At 38.1% G+C, this 17,500-nt stretch overlaps 1 protein-coding gene and 1 long non-coding RNA gene across 34 annotated transcripts in view; one reads left to right on the top strand and one right to left on the bottom strand.

Annotated features, from left to right (window-relative positions):
* ESRRG (estrogen related receptor gamma) overlaps positions 1–17,500 on the bottom strand; it is a 476,442-nt gene that overhangs the window by 153,026 nt on the left and 305,916 nt on the right. For 6 of the 33 annotated variants that reach the window (XM_083494545.1, XM_083494549.1, XM_083494550.1 and 3 more), the window contains one exon: positions 206–300. The exons of 26 other annotated variants lie outside the window; for them this stretch is intronic. In XM_083494545.1, coding sequence (XP_083350671.1) covers positions 206–261 — 56 coding nt within the window. In that variant the 5' untranslated portion in view covers positions 262–300. Of the gene's footprint in view, positions 1–205; positions 301–14,705; positions 14,725–17,500 lie in introns of those variants that run through there. One more of the 33 variants, XM_083494567.1, reaches the window with a different exon arrangement.
* Positions 1–17,500, top strand: part of LOC310702914 — a 172,364-nt gene that overhangs the window by 52,662 nt on the left and 102,202 nt on the right. The gene's annotated exons all lie outside the window — the stretch shown is intronic.

Genomic DNA, 17,500 nt, shown 5'->3' with positions numbered 1-17,500 from the left:
GAATCTATGTCTGGAATAACTAAGTGGAACAAAATGTTGCAATGTTGAACATGGGTGCTTCTGTTCAAGGTTCCAGCTACCACTGTGCCAAAGCTTGTATTCCAATTTCCTGAAAGCTGTTTTTCCCTGCAGATAAAGCTTCCATTTTTCTGCCTCTTTTGCAGGGCGTACACACATATTTCAGTGAGTGCAGTGTTGAGCTTACCTTATTGTTGTGAGGTGGCCAATTGTGGTGTATGTATTTTTCTTTCCATTAAACATTTCTCCATGCAGCTTCCCCAGCTGCCTGCACTTTCTGATCTGAAAAAGCCCATGGAAGGAGTTACCTCATGATGTCTTCCGCCGGGCATCAAATGACTCATAGGAAGCCAGGGAGGCTGGCTACCCAGCACCTCAGAGGAATACATTTGCTGACTTTGTTTTTTGAAGAGAACTCCTTTCTTTTACCTTTTAAAAAATATTTCCACACTGATTTCTTTAAAAACCTAAAAGTCTTCACTCTTTAAAAACAGAGAGCAACACTTCTCAGAGACATAGCAAGCAGTCTCCCTACCTTCCCATGCTTGCTGGAAAGGGAAGTCAAGAAGATGATGAAGTTTTCAGGAAGATTGGGCACCTGGGAAGGCTGCATGGCAGAGAGTGCCAAAGATTATTTGTGAATGTAATGAGGCACTCGGTCACAAATATCCCTTGACCATCTTAAAAACAAATTAAGCACAGCAACAAAACAATGCAGTTCACCTGTGACAATTTCACTCAAATTTTCTTTACCTTTTGATAATTTAATGTAATTTATTTTTATCAATTGGTGGAGTTTTTTCATTTTTAAAGAGAAAATTTTGGCACCTACTACTTCCATGTAGGGCAATCCACTCCCACCCCGATGTTTTCCATTTTTCCTTTCTACCTGCTATGGTCACTGAGTGAGCTCAGTCCTCGTTTGCCATATATTGGGAAGGGTTGCCCAATTAGGTTTCAACTTTGCTACAATAGAGTTAGCACTCATCACTTGAGTCCACTATTGCTGGGCAGATTTTAATTTTTTTAAAAGACCTCTAAAGGAAAACAGTTGCTTCCTAATTACTACTTAGCTCATTACACTGAAGACGTACTGGTGCCACAATTACCATATTCCAAAAAACTAGTTCAACCTTAATTCCCTCTTTCTCTGTGTGCATGATTTTCTGAAGCTCTTTTATGCAAGCCTGAAATATTCACAACTGTCTATAATTCAATTGTCAGCCGGTGATTTTTATTCTAGACCTCACTTCAATCTTAAATTAGAGGCACTAAAATTCACATTAACTCTAAGAGGAATGTAGTGAATAGGACTTTATTTCAAAAGAACACCTTTTTGTCAGAAAGAGCTATTCTCAAGATGATGGCTTTATCTGCATTCAAAGTCCAATTCCACATTGTGCTGTTAATACAGATTTTTTTTTTTTAGGTCACAGCAGATTAATAAAAATCTAAATGTAGTTAACGTTTACAATGAGAAATTACATGTGTCATATTTAAGTGTACAATATTTATTTTAAAGCCATGGTAGGGTTATTTTCCTCTTTATTATTGTTTTTATTCAATTGGCTGGTAACTCCAATTGTTCTTCAGGTGTACCTAAGGGCTGAGCCCATCTTGCAGAAAGGATGGTGGACATTTGTAGGGCAAATGCATGAAAAAGCAGCTTGTGAAGTGTCATATATATGCATGTTTGTTTGTTTTTTTCTGAGAGAAGGTACGTTAAGCAAACAACCTGGAGAATACATCTCTTTTCTCTGTCAAGAAATACAGGTGAGTAATTTTCATATATGCGTAAATTTATAGGGATGCCTTTCTATACTTGAGATTCTTTTTTTAAAAAAATGCCTATCCCTTTTTATTACAGAAAAGTGTCTGGTCACAGCCCCATAGACTGGGATGTGGGGTAGGGTTAATTTGAAGTAAAGTAGATCTTTTATCTGTGTAATGGGAGTTCACAGCCTCCAACTGCATACCAAGACAGTTAGCAACCTCCCCTACTTAAATCCCTACAACAAACAAAATACTAATATTGCATGCCACAGCACATTTCTAAATTTTCTTAATAAAAGCTGCTAAAGATTTTAGTTTTTCACTTTGATAGCTATGATGAATGGCCACTGGTCACTATAAGGCTAGGGCCAAGAAACCCATTGAGCAAGTCAATTTTGAAATTAATTAAACACACATGCAAGAGGACAGAGCTCAGCAGATGCATAATCCCTTTTTTCAGCCAGGTTCTTATGGAATACTAGGAATATTAAGCATGCTGGCTCACAGCTTTATTCTGACCTCATTATGTGGCAGTAAGTTCCACTAAAATCACTTAATTCCATAAAACATATTTAGGATTTGGCTAGTAAAAAAAACAGCGCAACCCTATTTCCAGGAAAGTACAATGAAAATGGACCAGAGTTTTAGCTATAGTGCTATAGCTATTTGGGTCAAAGTTTTGCAATAATCCTGGACAAAATGTTTCCATTTTCAAAGGACTACTCTCTCTAGAATCTTACATGGAGACGATATTCAATTAAAATGAATCCAACTTCTAGGATGGTGTTTTTAGGATTGGGCGTAAATTACAAAACAATACAATTATTTTTATTTCTATAGCATGATCAATATATATTAGGGATGTGGCCGTCCAGATATTGAATTCCATCTCCCATCAGCCGCAGTCAGCACTGCCAGCATCAAGAATTATGGAGTTGTAGTCCAACAACATCTGGAGGCCCATAGGTTTCCTCCTCCTGATATACATAGTGGGTGATACTCAGTTGTGTGTTTTCAGGAGCAGAACATACTTCCACTCATGCAACAGGACTTCCCCTTCCTCTCCTCCCGACCCCCTGCAGCCCCAAAGCAGCAACAAATCAGCTAAGCAGGCTTGGAATGGTGTGCATGTGGATATCAGCGTTTTATAGTGTTTCATAATCAAATAAACCTCTTCCTCTCAAACCAGGTATCTGTTTCTAGTGAGCTTCCAATTTAAACTTTGACAAGGAAGGCAGAACTCGAATCCGGTTCCTTTTCTTTTGAAATCTGGTCTTTAATAACAAGACCATTAGTTTCCTCACATATACCTGTGGCCTCCATTTCAAAAGATTTTACGACCCTACAAGCACAATCAGTGCTTTAGCAAAGCCAGCAAAAACCAGAAATCATTTGTATATTCTTTTTCTGACTTTAAATGAGAATAAATATTTGTGTGGATGGAAACCCAAACACATTGCTCCCCCTTCTCCGACACCCAAGTCACCTCAAGACTCTCTCGCACAAGCTCTCGTTACTGAGTTGAGTTACAATCTCAGCTGAGCTATTTTACAATGAGCACTTTTTTCTGCCTCAGCTAATTGCACTCTAGCAAAGTGGCAAAATGTGAATCACTTAGCAGGAAAATGGGCACCAGCTGCTATTGTCAGAGAATGGCAACGCCGAAGAAAAGGAAAGCGACTGAATGAAGTGTCATGTCAGAAATCAACGGTGCAACGTGTGATTTGAGAAAACATGACTACTTTACAGAGACAGGGTGTCATTATGGCATCACTGTAATACGATGCTTTGACAACTGCTGCGTCTAACATATCATCATTGCATTAAGGTGCACTGGCTTAGTTGGAAAAGGAATAGAAAAGGATATTTTTCCCTTTTAATAAGAAATATCTTGAGGTGTGCCTGGTTAACCTAATGGAAGAGACCATTAATAGTAAAATAATCAGAAGTAATTCTGGCCTATATAAATGACAGTCAAAAGCGTATTTCATTACTTTAAATAACATCTGCACAGAGATTAATAAGAAGCAATTTGCAACTAAAAATAGGCTTTTTTTCTTATTTTGTCTGTAAAATTTACTTCCATCGTCTTGAAAATTTATGTTGCTTTTGTTCTTGGGGGGAGAGCCTACAACATCCCTTGTCACCAACTGCGGTGAAGGAAGAAGTGGTAAAGAAGGAGATATCCCTTCACAGTAATAGCCATGCTGCAGATAACTGGCAAGGGGGGGGGGGATGTGTCACAGAAAAAGGACACACAGTGAAGAAAATGTTTGAAAACCTATCCTCTTGACCCTGTTCTCTCCTTCCTCTTCTTCTATTAAATATAGTGCACTAACTTAATGTGGGAGCACTTCCAAGCAAATTGCTCCCCAAATAAATAAAAAAACCCAAGGTAATAGTGTGCACACAAGGACCATCTTAAAAAAGCATTGACGAATCAATCTCTCAAAAATGGGAAAAGAAATGAAATGGTCCTGGTGACATCACATGATTCTGCAAACGAGGACTATATTACAACACACGAGGATTAAATCAGAAGCAGTAAATGCAAACCAGCATAATTTATCTTGCGTTAATTTCCTTGGGTCTATTCCAATTCAAAGTAAGCACCCCTTGTTTATAGTTCTAAATACTATATGTAGGCAAGTGGCAAATCAATAAAACTATTAAATGCATAATAATACCATGTAATTATATACAGGATGTTTTGCATAATTAACTGGCTGAGGTGTTCATTGATATAATGGCTATTTAGGTAGTAGAGAGCAACCTGTAAGTCTATAAAACACACACATTTTATATGAATTAAGGCTACACAGAAACCTCTTGTCCTAATCATCTAAATCGGGCTCTGGCATTATATGACAGAGAGAATGTATGTGCCTTTCTTTCCTGCCAAGTCCAAATCAATTCTTATGGCATTACTCTATAACTAACATGATATTTCACTAGTAATCACCATTACCCTGATGACTTTTAAGTAATGTAATAATTGAAAAAATACACTTGGATTAAACAAACTACTGCTATTTAATCAATATTATTGAGACAAACTAAGTGTTTTAACAAGTCTGTATATATGCACTAATGCAGCTTTAATTAAATGTGTCTTTAGACATGCACTGTTTCTGCAGTAGACAAAGCTGATGGATCTTTAAAGGCCATGACATGCTGCTAGATTTTTGCTTGTGGGGTCAACATTAGCAGCACTGGCAGGCAGTGGAAGGTAAATGTTCTTCTACCACCCAAAACGAAACAAAACAAGATTACATGGCCTTATGCCCTTGACAGGTATGTGAGAGAGAGACATTAAAATTAAGTCACTTTTCAGTATGTCCTACACATGTAGATATGACACGTGTTATTGTTTTTTTAAAAAAATTCAAAGGTAAAGAAAATATACAGTATTTGAAAAAACTAAATTTGTAGTATAAATTTTCACATGTGTGTGTGTATGTGTGGGGTTTTTTTATTTAAATACATACACACAGAGAGAATTCAGTTGTAACAATTTCATGTACTACTAAGAAACATTCTCTTAAGCTTTTTGAGAAAAAAACCCAAATAACTAATTTCTACAAGTATCAAGTCTTTCAAAAAGAAGTATGGCTCAACACAGGGATGTACATTTGTATTCAGACAATTTGGTGTTCAGGCTCTCAAAATGAATGTTGACAATTGATGACCAGAAGTGGATGACAGTTAACTTTAAAACCTGCCAGTGTCCAAAACGATTTTTTGTTTTAAGGAGTGATAACTTGTAAGTGTATTTGCATTTTTGCACGCACACACATACATATATGAAAACATACGCACATCCCTTGCCATGAAAGGAATTTAATTTTCCCCATGCCCTTGTTTTTAAAGTCCTCTTTAGAAAAAACCAACCCAGTGCTGTGACACCAACAATGTCACTCATTTTTTAAAAAAAAAAACCCATAATATTTTTTGTAGGTTTCATGACTTCTACTTTTCAGTCATTATTCTTGGTCTTTTAGATTTTGAGAAACCCTGTCATATTCAGGACAGAAGCTTTTAATATCAAGCAAAATTGCAGCTTCCCCAAACAAGGAGTTACATTTTTAAAAATTGGAGGCTAAATATTTCCACAGCAGCTCTGAATAAAAAAAAAACACTCTGCTTACCCCTGCAATACAGCTTATACATAGGAAGCAGACTGGGGATCTATATAAAAATGAGACATAAAAATGAGTATAAAACTAGCCCATGCTCAAAAGAACACAACATATTAAGAGTTATTGGTGGGAGGCGCAAACCTAGTCACTCCTGAATCTGTTTAAGATTCGTGCCTCAATTACAATATGCCATAAAGTGAAACTAAAGTAAAAATAGTGGACATGTAGAATCATAGTTCCTAAAATTATAGTTAAACCGTAGCTTAGAAATATAATAGCTGTGAAATTCTATTTTTCCTATTTCCATTTCAATATTTCACATTGAATTTTTTAGTCAAGGCATGAGTCACTCACATCCGATTACATGCTAAAATATGACAGGAAAACATAGCCCAGTTCGCAGCTAGGAAAAAGATTTCATATTTGTAAGAGTCAATCCTGCACCTTTTTGAATAAAGCAGTTCAACTTTCCAAGGCATTCAGGTACCAAAGAGTGTTCCAATCCTTCCATAACATTTTGATTGTGTACGGCATTATAAAAATAGCCCTCTGGATAAAGTGTTGGGGAGAAAATGGTGGGGTGTGTGGTCCACAATGCTCAGCAAGAGACTCATTCCTAGTCTCTTGGATAACGACAAACCCTGGATAAGGACAAGATTTTTTTTCGGGGGGGGGGGGAGAAAACCAACAGTACTTTATTCAGATCCATCCCAGCAGCAGAACACAGTCCTGCCACCTTCCTTTGATTCATAGGAGCCCCCTGCATTGCCAGTCAAAAGGCTACAGATAAGGGAAGGGTTCTTTAGCGAGTCAACCATCCAAAGAGGTGGATCCTAACACACTTTAGGTCTGGCCCACATACACAAATCCTCAGTCAGCTCTAGCTTCCTAGAGAGACAACACTTCTTGGAGTGGCTTCAGCACGGATCATTGGAGCTGTCCAAGGTCCTTTTCTAGCTACTCCCCACTTGACCAGGCACTGTTAGCTTTCCCTGCAAGCCTCAAGTTCCCATGGAACTTGACAGGTGGCTATATCACCTTAGGACACCTTCCCCTCCACAAGCTTCATGTTGCTTGACTGTGGGGGGGGGGGACTATCAGGGCAGACTGAAATGGGTACTATTCTGCTTCATTAAAAAAGGGGGTCTGGTCTTGGCAGAGGTTCAGCAGATCGTTTTGCCACCTGATCTTTACTTCCAATATCTGGTCTGGCTGTTATGTAATGTTCGTGGCATCACAACCTGTGCATTAGCCAGGGACCATAGAGTTTTGCTGGAGGCGAGTGGGGAACAAAAGAAATCACCACTTAAAGGATATTGAGATTTGGACACATCGGCCAGTCTACAATGGATGCCAGACACAGCCCAAAATCGGTGCCTATAGGAAGCATGAGCAGGCCATGGCATATAATGCCTTATGCCTCTTTTCCTCCCTTGTTTGTCCAGCAGGGTTAGTCTCTTCCTGGGGCCACTCAGCTGTCAGAAGCATTGCAGGGCCAAATGGCTTCACAGCAAATTCATGGAAGCTGTAAGCAAGAAAGCTTTGGCCCGTTTTCAACCAACCTTGGTCTGTCTCCCATCTCTCCCCAGGCACACTGTTTCACTTAGCAACTCCCCATCCCGCCCCTCTCTCCCACACACCTGGAGAAAGCACAATTTTTAAGGAATATTATAATCAAAAACTATATTCTGAGGTATGTGTTCTTCTTAAAGCTGACTGAAATAGTAGAAAGAAAGTCAGCACTGCATTCAGTCCAGAAAACAAAATAAAGATACTACAAAAATAACGGAAGATTTGTTCCAGGACGTAACAGGCTTTTCAAATAAGGATTATATTGAAGTGATTACAACATCAAAAGCAGTTACTTGTGCCAGTCACAAATCTGGTGCTATGGATCATAAGTGCCTACTGTTTGTCTGTCATTTTCAAAAGGAATAAGAAAGAAGCAATAAAAGAAAGGAGAAAATATAGCCAAGAATCTCTAAACAGACTCAAGAGTCCATCTTTTTAAAAATGATTGCTACAATATATTCATTGAAATTATTCTACTCAAGTTGATTTTATCAGTGATCTGACTTAATGATTTCTGCTGTGTCTCTTAGAACTATAAGCTGGGTGTGAATAAATGTCTTCACACAAACAGGTGTGTTTATCTCACAAAGCCTTTTTGCAGACGACACAGAAAACTAACTTTTTAATCTCAATATAAAAAGCAGTTTAAACCAACAACAAATAACTGTGCTATCTATTGAAGAAAAAGTTTAGGCAGGAAAAAAATACGTGTCTCCCTCCAGCTGATCCCAATTTCTTCCCCCAATCCCTTTGCCCCATGTCCTCATTCTCAAAAGAGAAAAAGGAGGAAGAATAGCACTTGGCAAGTTGTGAAATGACAGTTTTCCTGCAATCAACGTTTAAGTGAATGTTTGTCCCAGTGTGTTACACCATGCTGTCAGCTAGCAGCAGGGAGTCGGTGAGTTGTTACTACATTTGATTTGACTGCCAGTAGGAAGCTTTATTTCCACCAACTGTTAGTTGCCAGCTCTAAGGATCTTGTCTTCACTTCTTGAAAGAGGATTTCTCTCTCTGTCTCCCCCCTCCCCAAATACTCTGTTTCATTTTTGTTCCCCTAGCTTCGGAGAAGTCTGCCATTCACCAAGATTATGCAGCCCACTCCAGCCAAATGCAAACTTGCCATATTAAATGCAATAAGTGAATTATATTATTAAGCACACCAGAGGGCTGAATTTGAAATCTACTTTCCAGGGGAGTGATGGGAGAGATCCATTTACATAAACAAATAGATTGTCTGGAATTACATTCTGATCTCTGAAGAAAGAAAGATCTGGGATCAAAGACATTACAAATAGCTCTGCAATAATTTTGGCAATTTATTAAGCTCTTCGCAGATCTGGCAAGAGCACTGAGTGCTACTTTTAAAGGCTTCTTTGTAAAACTAAAACAAAAAAAAGCGACACTAACTTTAGCAGTCATTTGCAATTCTTTCTCCTTACACAATAATGATTCAGATAATTAAGAACTAATTAGAATGGATCTGACAACAACTTCTAACAATGAAAAGCATCTTTAGGAAAATGGTAGCATATGCGTCAGTGTGGGGGAAAAACAAACTCCTATGAGACTGGCTAAGAATTCAGCCTGAATGGAAAAGTAATTAACACTAAAGAGCTATAACTGTAATTAAAGAAAATTTCATTAAAGGGAGACAGGTGATCCTGCTTTCCTAAATATGACAAGGTGCTGTATAAAAATAAAATAGAAGTCGGTTTCAGTGAGTGGAGCGGGAAAGCCATGTCTTTAACCAGATCAAATTCTCAAAATTGGCTGTCAAGACGGGATTGTTGTGATTTATACCCGTCTATCAAGTGCATGAAAGAGAAAGACCAAGAGAAAAAGAGGCAAGCTGCTGTCGCTTCCATTTGCAAAGCACCTTTAATTTCCAATGCACACCATCTGTTAACAAATCTAATTCATATTCTCTCCCCCCACTTTAATCTGATTTAGTTCTGTAATACTAATTCTTCCACTACCCTTATGAACATGGCTCTCAAGGAAAAGCTTTGCTTCTGGGTTGGTAAGAAATTGAATATTATACAGTTAAGGTTCTGGTGACTTAAGTGAAGCATGCTCTCCATTAAAATGCACTCCTGGTAAAGGGATTTGTTTCCACCCAATGCAGAGATATGGAATTTCTCGCATTTGGAAAGGGGAGGAGGAGAGAGAGAAGAGAAAACCAAAAGGGAATAAAAATGATGATAGGAAAGTAGGCTGGGGACATGAAAGCAGAGGTTGTCATAAAATACAATTGTTGTCAAGTTTAGTCACTTTCAGTACTAGCTATAAAATCACTTTGTCATGGTCTCATACAGAAAGCTTGAAATTGTATTTTTGTTACGGGAACCAAAATGAGCTGAGGGTATAATAATTCGACATGAGGGTGGGGGCGGGGAAATATTTCCTTCAAAAAGTGTAAAGTGCAAATTCACCCAAGGTAGTGTAATGAGAGAGAAAATGGTTTGTTTTGGGGTTGTTGTTTTTTGTTAAAACTGCTGCTAGAGCAAGACAAAATGCACATTGCATCCAATTTCCTACCCATGTATGTGGAAATGGTGGTATGTATTAAGAGCTAGCTCAGAAGCCAAGGAAGCAAGTTAGAATCCATGATGTTTTCCTTATCACCTCTACAGCCACAGCCAACCCCATAGAAATAGCTCTCCAACCTTCTATAACAAGCTGACCATGTGGGAATTATTTGAGGACTCTTCCTGTTATCTGCTTTTCTTTCACTGGTCTAGGGGATAATAATTCAATCTCAGGGAGGATAAGATGTTTAGCTACTGACCAGAGCTTTTGAGAGGGAGAGGTGAAGCAAATGGAACTACAGTGGTACCTCGGGTTACATATGCTTCAGGTTACATACGCTTCAGGTTACAGACTCCGCTAACCCAGAAATAGTACCTTGGGTTAAGAACTTTACCTCAGGATGAGAACAGAAATCGTGCTCTTGCGGCACAGCGGCAGCAGGAGGCCCCATTAGCTAAAGTGGTACCTCAGGTTAAGAACAGTTTCAGGTTAAGAACGGACCTCCAGAACTATTTAAGTACTTAACCTGAGGTACCACTGTAGATAGAAGAGAGTCAGCCCTTTCATTAGGGGTTATTTGGTGAAAGCGTAGATTGGGAAGGCAAGCTGAGGCAAATTCAAGAAAGGTAAATAAAGTATCTTCCAAAAGACAAGCAAATAGCAGGATTGTTAGGTATGAGGGACCAGGGGGAGTCTTGCAATGATAAAGAACAAAGCAAGATCAGGCAAGGTTCTGTCAAGTTATAGAATCTGAGCTGGGGTGGGGACAGTGATAAATCACATCAAGGAGATGTATAGCAGAAGGACTGCTGTGTGTGTGTGTGTGTGTGTAGAAGATCCCTGGTTTAATCCTGAAATTTCTGGTGAAAGGGATCAGGGAGTGGTTGGTGGGAAAGATCTCTGAATGAAACTCTGGAGAACTGCTTCCCTGTCAGAGTAAGCCAATATGAGGCTAGATGGACAAATAGGCTTACTCCGTGTAAAGTAGTTCTCCATGCTCCTACATCCAGAGAAAGAGACGGGACAGTCACAGAAGGGCTTTTTCATAGAGATGCAATTGCTATGAAGAAACACGTTTCAACTCCCAGGAGATCTCCCAGATCTCCAGTTCAACTTTCCATTGCACATGTCCCAAACAGTTGCTGAGTGTATTGCAAAGAATACTGGAATGACTTGACCAGGAAGGCACTTGTATGCTTTTAATAAAGAATCCATCTTTACTCTTAAGGGATCCTAACTATGAACACATTGGTGGACCAGTTTATAAAAGGGTAGGTGAAGTAGATAATACAAAGTACTCCGTTGTTTTATTCTGCAGCTATTTAGCTTCCATATATGAGCTATTGGCAATTAATTAAAATGCTTAAAGGTGGCTGACCATGCATTACTTTGTTAGGAATTTCCTGATTGACTGCAGCAGGATCCAAATCATATACTTTAGACCCTTGGGAATGGACTTTTTTATTATCTCAGTACTGTTTTTCCTACTAGAGAATTTTATGTTCAAGGTCTTTCTACTAAGGATCTAAAGGCAGCTTTAGTTTTAACTTGAAGATTATTCTATATTTTCTTCCAAAGCTGATAAATGTAATGTGTCTTCTTTGTCTGCCTCTTGTCCCCCCAAAAACTTAAAACGAGAAAACAAAACAAAAACAGCCAGTGGCACAAACAGATTTAGCCAACACAGAGAGTAATGTGTGAACAATGTATAGCTGTGAATTGCCCAAAGGTTCATGTATTTTTAAAAAATCTTCAACCAAGATATGGGTGAGATAAAACACCAAGGGAGGAAAAATGCAGTTTGGAAAACAATCAGCAACATGTACACTGTAAATTGAGATGGATGACATTCAAATGCCTAAAAGGAGCTATATTAAACATGACACAAAAAGTTTCAGGGACATGAACAATTAAAACTCAACTAAGCATCATTTAAGGATGTTCCTTTCATTGCCCAACTTCAAAATTTCTAAACTGGTTTTCACTGAAAGTGCTCAGTGCGAAGAATGAAAAAAAGAGCTTGCTTCCACGAGCAGATTTTGTGTATTATACGCATTTCTAACACGCCCTTCATCTTTCAGTCAAATTAGGATACATTCACAGGCAATGTAAATCATCACATAAAACACCTATTTAAAGCACAATAAATTAAAATAAACCAATAGCCACTTATCCAATAACCTAGTTCAAGACAGCTATTCTAGTTCAGTTTTGCTTTAGTTCCCAGAGACCCAATGCCTGTGCAAAAGGACAAATGGGAAGATGCCATCTTTTGACCATGGAACACCAAGACTTGTTCCCTGGTATCCTAGGGAACCTGGCCCAGCACTTACTTTTGGAACCAAGCTAAAACTTTTCTGTTTTATCAAGAAATACATCAGTACATAGTGGCATCACTATTTGTTCTGAATTGGTGCCAGAACAGGAGAAGCAGAGAAAAGAGATTCATTATACTAACTTCTAGTGTTATTTTGAAGGCGTACTGAAATGCAAAGGTAGAGAAGGGGTAGCCCACCAGTTATTGCTCCCAATGACCTGGCCAATAGTCAAGGATTGTGGAAGTTGTAGTTCAATAACATCTGAAGGGACCACATTATACGTTATAAGTAGGGCTGCCTCTGAAGACAGTTCAGAAAATCCAGCTGGTGCAGAATTTGGAAGCCTGGTTGCTCACCGGGACAAGAGCACATTACACAGATCCTGGCCTGACTGAACAATTAGTCAATTAGTTTCCAGGTCCAATTTTTGACCTAAAAAGCCTTAAACGGCTCAGGACTGCAATACCTAAAGGGCTGCATCTCTCCATATGAATCTACCCAGACCCTGCAATCATAATCTGAGCCCGTTCTTTACGTGCCTCCCCCGTGAGAGGTTTGAGGTGCAGCAACAAGTGAACAGGCCTTTTCTGCAGTGGCTCCCCATTTGCGGAATGCTGTCCCTGAAGCGGCTCGCCTGCTGCAATCATTACCTATCCTTAGGTGCCAGGCAAAAATGTTTTTTTTAAAACCAATCATTTGGCTGATTAACATTATATGGCCTTTTAAATATGTATGTGGGAGGGGATTGCTGGTTTGTTTTGCTTTTGCTCGTCATTTATTGTCTTTTGTGTTTTCATTTTGTATTTTTATGTTGTGAATCACTCATTCTGTGATGTACAAATTTAATTAATTAAATAATTTTAAATAAACAAATGTTGGCTACCCCTGGCCTAAGAGTAAATAGAAAACCATTCATACCATCTGCCAGGGATCTGCACGAGCCATAAGACAGCCCAAGATCTCAATGCATTTCGGTACCACAAGACCCTGAATATAACAGCTTACAACTAAAGGGACGAGCAAATAGCTGTTTGGAGTGGCAGCACTAATCTCTGGGTGACAAACTACTTCTTTAAACAATGGGGGAAATTTCCTTACGGAATTAGGACAACCAAGTTTGGGAAAAAAACTTTTTTCAAGGAATAGAAAACTCTGAGGAACATCCAATAACCTTCTCAGAACCAGATGCTGTGGACAGGGAAATTTGTCAACCATATGAAGCTGCCTTATATTGGCCCAGTCCACACATCACATTAAGCCATAGTTAAAAACACACGTTTAATGTGACTGTGTAGCATTCAGAGAAAACACTGGTTATCACTTGTGACTTGTTCAGAGAGAAGCAAACCAGGAGTCTGGGTTTGCATGTGACAACAAGCCAGACTCAGGATGGTTTCCTGGCAGCGCAGCTGTGGGAAGAGCAAGAGGAAGAACTTGCACACAGCTCGTTCATGTTAAACCATAGTTTGTTTTTCATCTATAGTATGGATCTTGATCTGCTCTAGAATCCTTATATTCTTACATTGCCTGCTAACACTATACCACAACGTATACTACAACAGTAGTACAGGAAAACAGGAATGATTGCACACAAATATATGGTGGTAAATTCAGGACAGAGGACCAATGACTATACTAGTAAATCAATTCACCGATAAAGAAATAAATTCCATTATATCCATATGTTGTTACTGTACAATTTTAGCAAAACAATTTGTGTACTATAACTTTGCATTCACAAATATATGTCAACAATACTTGCTTCCTAGTGTCAATAAAAAACCCATATAAAATAAATATAAAGGGTTCCCATTTGTCTTGCCTTCTAAAAATTCACTATTTAAATTCCTAGATAGTTAAATAAATAGATATATTTGTTCTTAAGACTATTCTATGTGTAGACTAATGTTTTATCATAAGAATCACACACACACACACACACAACCTTTTCATCTTTTGGGATTTTAGCAAGCATGCTGACAAAGTCTAAGAAAAACATAAAACCTTTGGCTTTTCACAGTTACATATTACTATGTGTAATTCAAAGCTATTTATGCTATTGGCCTGTGTGCTAGAGCTTTGCCTTTGGATTCACAGAGCAAAGGTCAGGAAGGAATTGGCATAAATGGATTTCACTTCTGTGTCTGTATGAATAAAGCAAGTGAATTCACATGATAAGCATCTTCATAGAATCTCAAGATGTCTGTTTATTTCTAAATGAACAAGCCAATAAATATATTTTTCTTTTTAAAAAAAATAAAAAATAAATAGAATAACATGGTTTATATTTTCTCTGATTCTTTACCACCTATGATAGTTACTACAGCTAAATGCTTACAATTTCGAACATACCCACCTCAATGAAATGTTTAATATATGCAGTAGTCATCACTCAGGCACAGTGTTTCATTATGTTCACTGAGTATTTGCTTCAAAAAGGGTACAAGGTTAGGCCAGCAAATGTATTTATATTCTATGTGTACACAAAAATCAGCTGACATCTAATGTGGCTATTTTAATGCTAGAGGGATTGTACTACATTATTTCTTGGCATATCCAAAATATTCTCTCCAGCCAACTGGATTCTATCAGGAGGTTTTTTTGTGTAGAGAAAACAAAATCAGGATTAGATAGTGCATCTGAGACATTAACTAGGTTGGCATACAGTTGCCAAATCCAGTAAATTGCCTGTAAATCTCATTGATTTCAGTTTAAGAATCAAATACTCTAGCTGAATGTTTCTAGAACTTTTAAAAGGAAACAAAAAGAATGTCCCTAAATTGTCAGAAATTGAGACCAGAGTAAAGTTTTATAGTATATTTGGGAAGTAGGGGGAAAACCACAGGGAACTAAGTGTTACTCAGAATTGACCTTTTTGCAATTAATAGAGCTAACTTAGCCATGTTTATGAATTTTAGTGGGTCTACTCTGAATACCATTCATTTTTTTCAGAGGGGTTAAGCAGCTCAATCTTCCACCATTCCAGACTACTCTGTTAAAAAAAAAAAAAGAGGACACAATTATCCACAAAAAACAACTGAAATAAATTGGTAGTGTTCTAGAGAGTTCAAGTGCACTTCAACACTGTCTGTTCAGGAGAACTTCCTAGTTTCCATATGGAAGATGAACAGTTTACATTTTATTTCCCACATATACCCAAAAAATTCATATAATAGAAGGTAACTCTTCTAACATCCCTCCCCCCAGTTTGGAGACTTCCTAACTGAGGGCTACACCATCAAGGTCAAAAATGGGCCATAAATACGGTTTCCCTCTTATTCCACTGCCTGGCTGTATCAAACATGCCGTCAAACCTAAAATGAGATATCTTCTAAAACATCTGTCACAGGAAAACAAATAAATGATAGTCAGATGATGATGTGTGATTGGTTGACTCTGCATTACAGAGGGACTGCTAGTCTAAAGGTTTTTATTAAATATGAAAGCTTAAGATTTATGTTATAGGTGATAAGGCCAAGAATGCTGTAAAAGTGAAAAAAAATATGGCAACAGTATGCAGTACATCACTGGCAAGATAATTATTTATATAAAAAGTTGGCATTCTTAGACTTCCAATACATAGCGGATGAAATTCATATATTCAAAGGAGACATAATAATAACCTGTCGCCTGGTGGTGATGGATATGTTTTTAATCCAAATGGCCACAATCTTCAGTCTACCTGTCACAAAGGGACAGGAAAAATTGGAATTTTCCTTTCATAATTCTTAAAGTTGAAAGAGAAAAACCTAGAAGCATGATAAGTGGCTCATTCCAGTGGACAGATGGACAGGCAATACTATAAAATGAGCACCACAGGGCCACTGCTAATGCTGTTTTCCCTCGTTACACTCTCAAACCCTATGACAGGAATAGCATCCCTTGCAATGAGCATCCCTGTTTTGTTAAAACAAAATCCCCAAATAGACACTATTAAACAAAATGCATTTAAAATATCTGAATACTGAAGTGAAAATCAGCCTACAGATATAAGCAGGGAACTACTTCAGGTATTACTAGGAATGTTTGCCTTTGATGGTCTCCTTTGAGGCTCCCATTTCTAACTTCTATGTTACCAGAATGGCCTGTAGTTAGTTAATTTAAACAAATTCACTCAATCAGTCTGCACTAAAAATAAAATAAATGTATCATTCAAATCCAATGGGGGGGGGGGTAGGAGTAATTTCATACAGGCTCTTTCATCTGCTTTCCCTCCACTGAAGCTAATGTTCACGCCACAGTTTCCTGGCTGCTTTGGGGTGATAAAGGCTTAGTAAGTTGAGATACCTATGGCTCATTTGCCTGCACCTGCAGTTCTTTCACTCCTTCCTTTGCATGAGCTGCAGTTAAACCAAGAAACCTCAAATTAACCAGTTTCCAATGTCACCTGAACCAGGAAACTATGGTTAGCAGCTTTGGAATAGGTTAGGATACAAAATCATGGTTTGATGTTTCCCCAGTTTAGCAAATATATGATCATCTGTAATGGGCTTATCATTTAAATGATTTTCTCTCTAAAATTCAGATTAACTTGGCAAGAATTGTGGGCAGACTCTTTAAGAAACAAAACATTCCGTTCTCCAATTTGTATTATTGCAATTTCATTATATGTTCAGCAAATTTACAGTAGCAACCCTGATGAATTAATCATTTCCAATATGTCGGATCATATAAATAAAATATCAGCTCATGTGGAAAAATCAGTTGATCTACCCTTTTTTCAGGAAACTTGCTTGAAACAGATAAAGTGATATTTTTCTGAAGAGTCACCGTTGCATTCTTCACTACTCTTCTGAAGATGCCATTTTTCAAGCATTCTGAAAGCATGTGGAATACTTTAGTTACTGCACTGGCTGCATGTGTGTTTGGAAAAGTCTACTGGAGGATCATGCCTCACGGAGACCCTAACATCTCTACATGCTAGTAGGAACTTTAAGTTTCAATTTCTCAACCTGAACTTTGTAGTTTTCAAAATCCAAATAAAGAGACTAATCAGAAATAAAATTGTCATTGCTTATGGATATCTGCATTTTCTCAAGTTCCCAGGATTCACCTTGTAATAGCACATTTTAACTGGACTCAAATATGGACAAAGTACATTTCCCTCATACAGCTCACTAATTTTTGAAAAGGGAATTAGGCAATTACAAA

The sequence above is a fragment of the Podarcis liolepis genome (genome assembly GCF_965112155.1).
Source record: "Podarcis liolepis genome assembly, chromosome: 3".
NCBI classification, from domain to species: Eukaryota; Metazoa; Chordata; class Lepidosauria; order Squamata; family Lacertidae; genus Podarcis; species Podarcis liolepis.
Note: the sequence above shows the minus strand (reverse complement) of the source record. Positions and strands in the feature narration are given on the sequence as shown.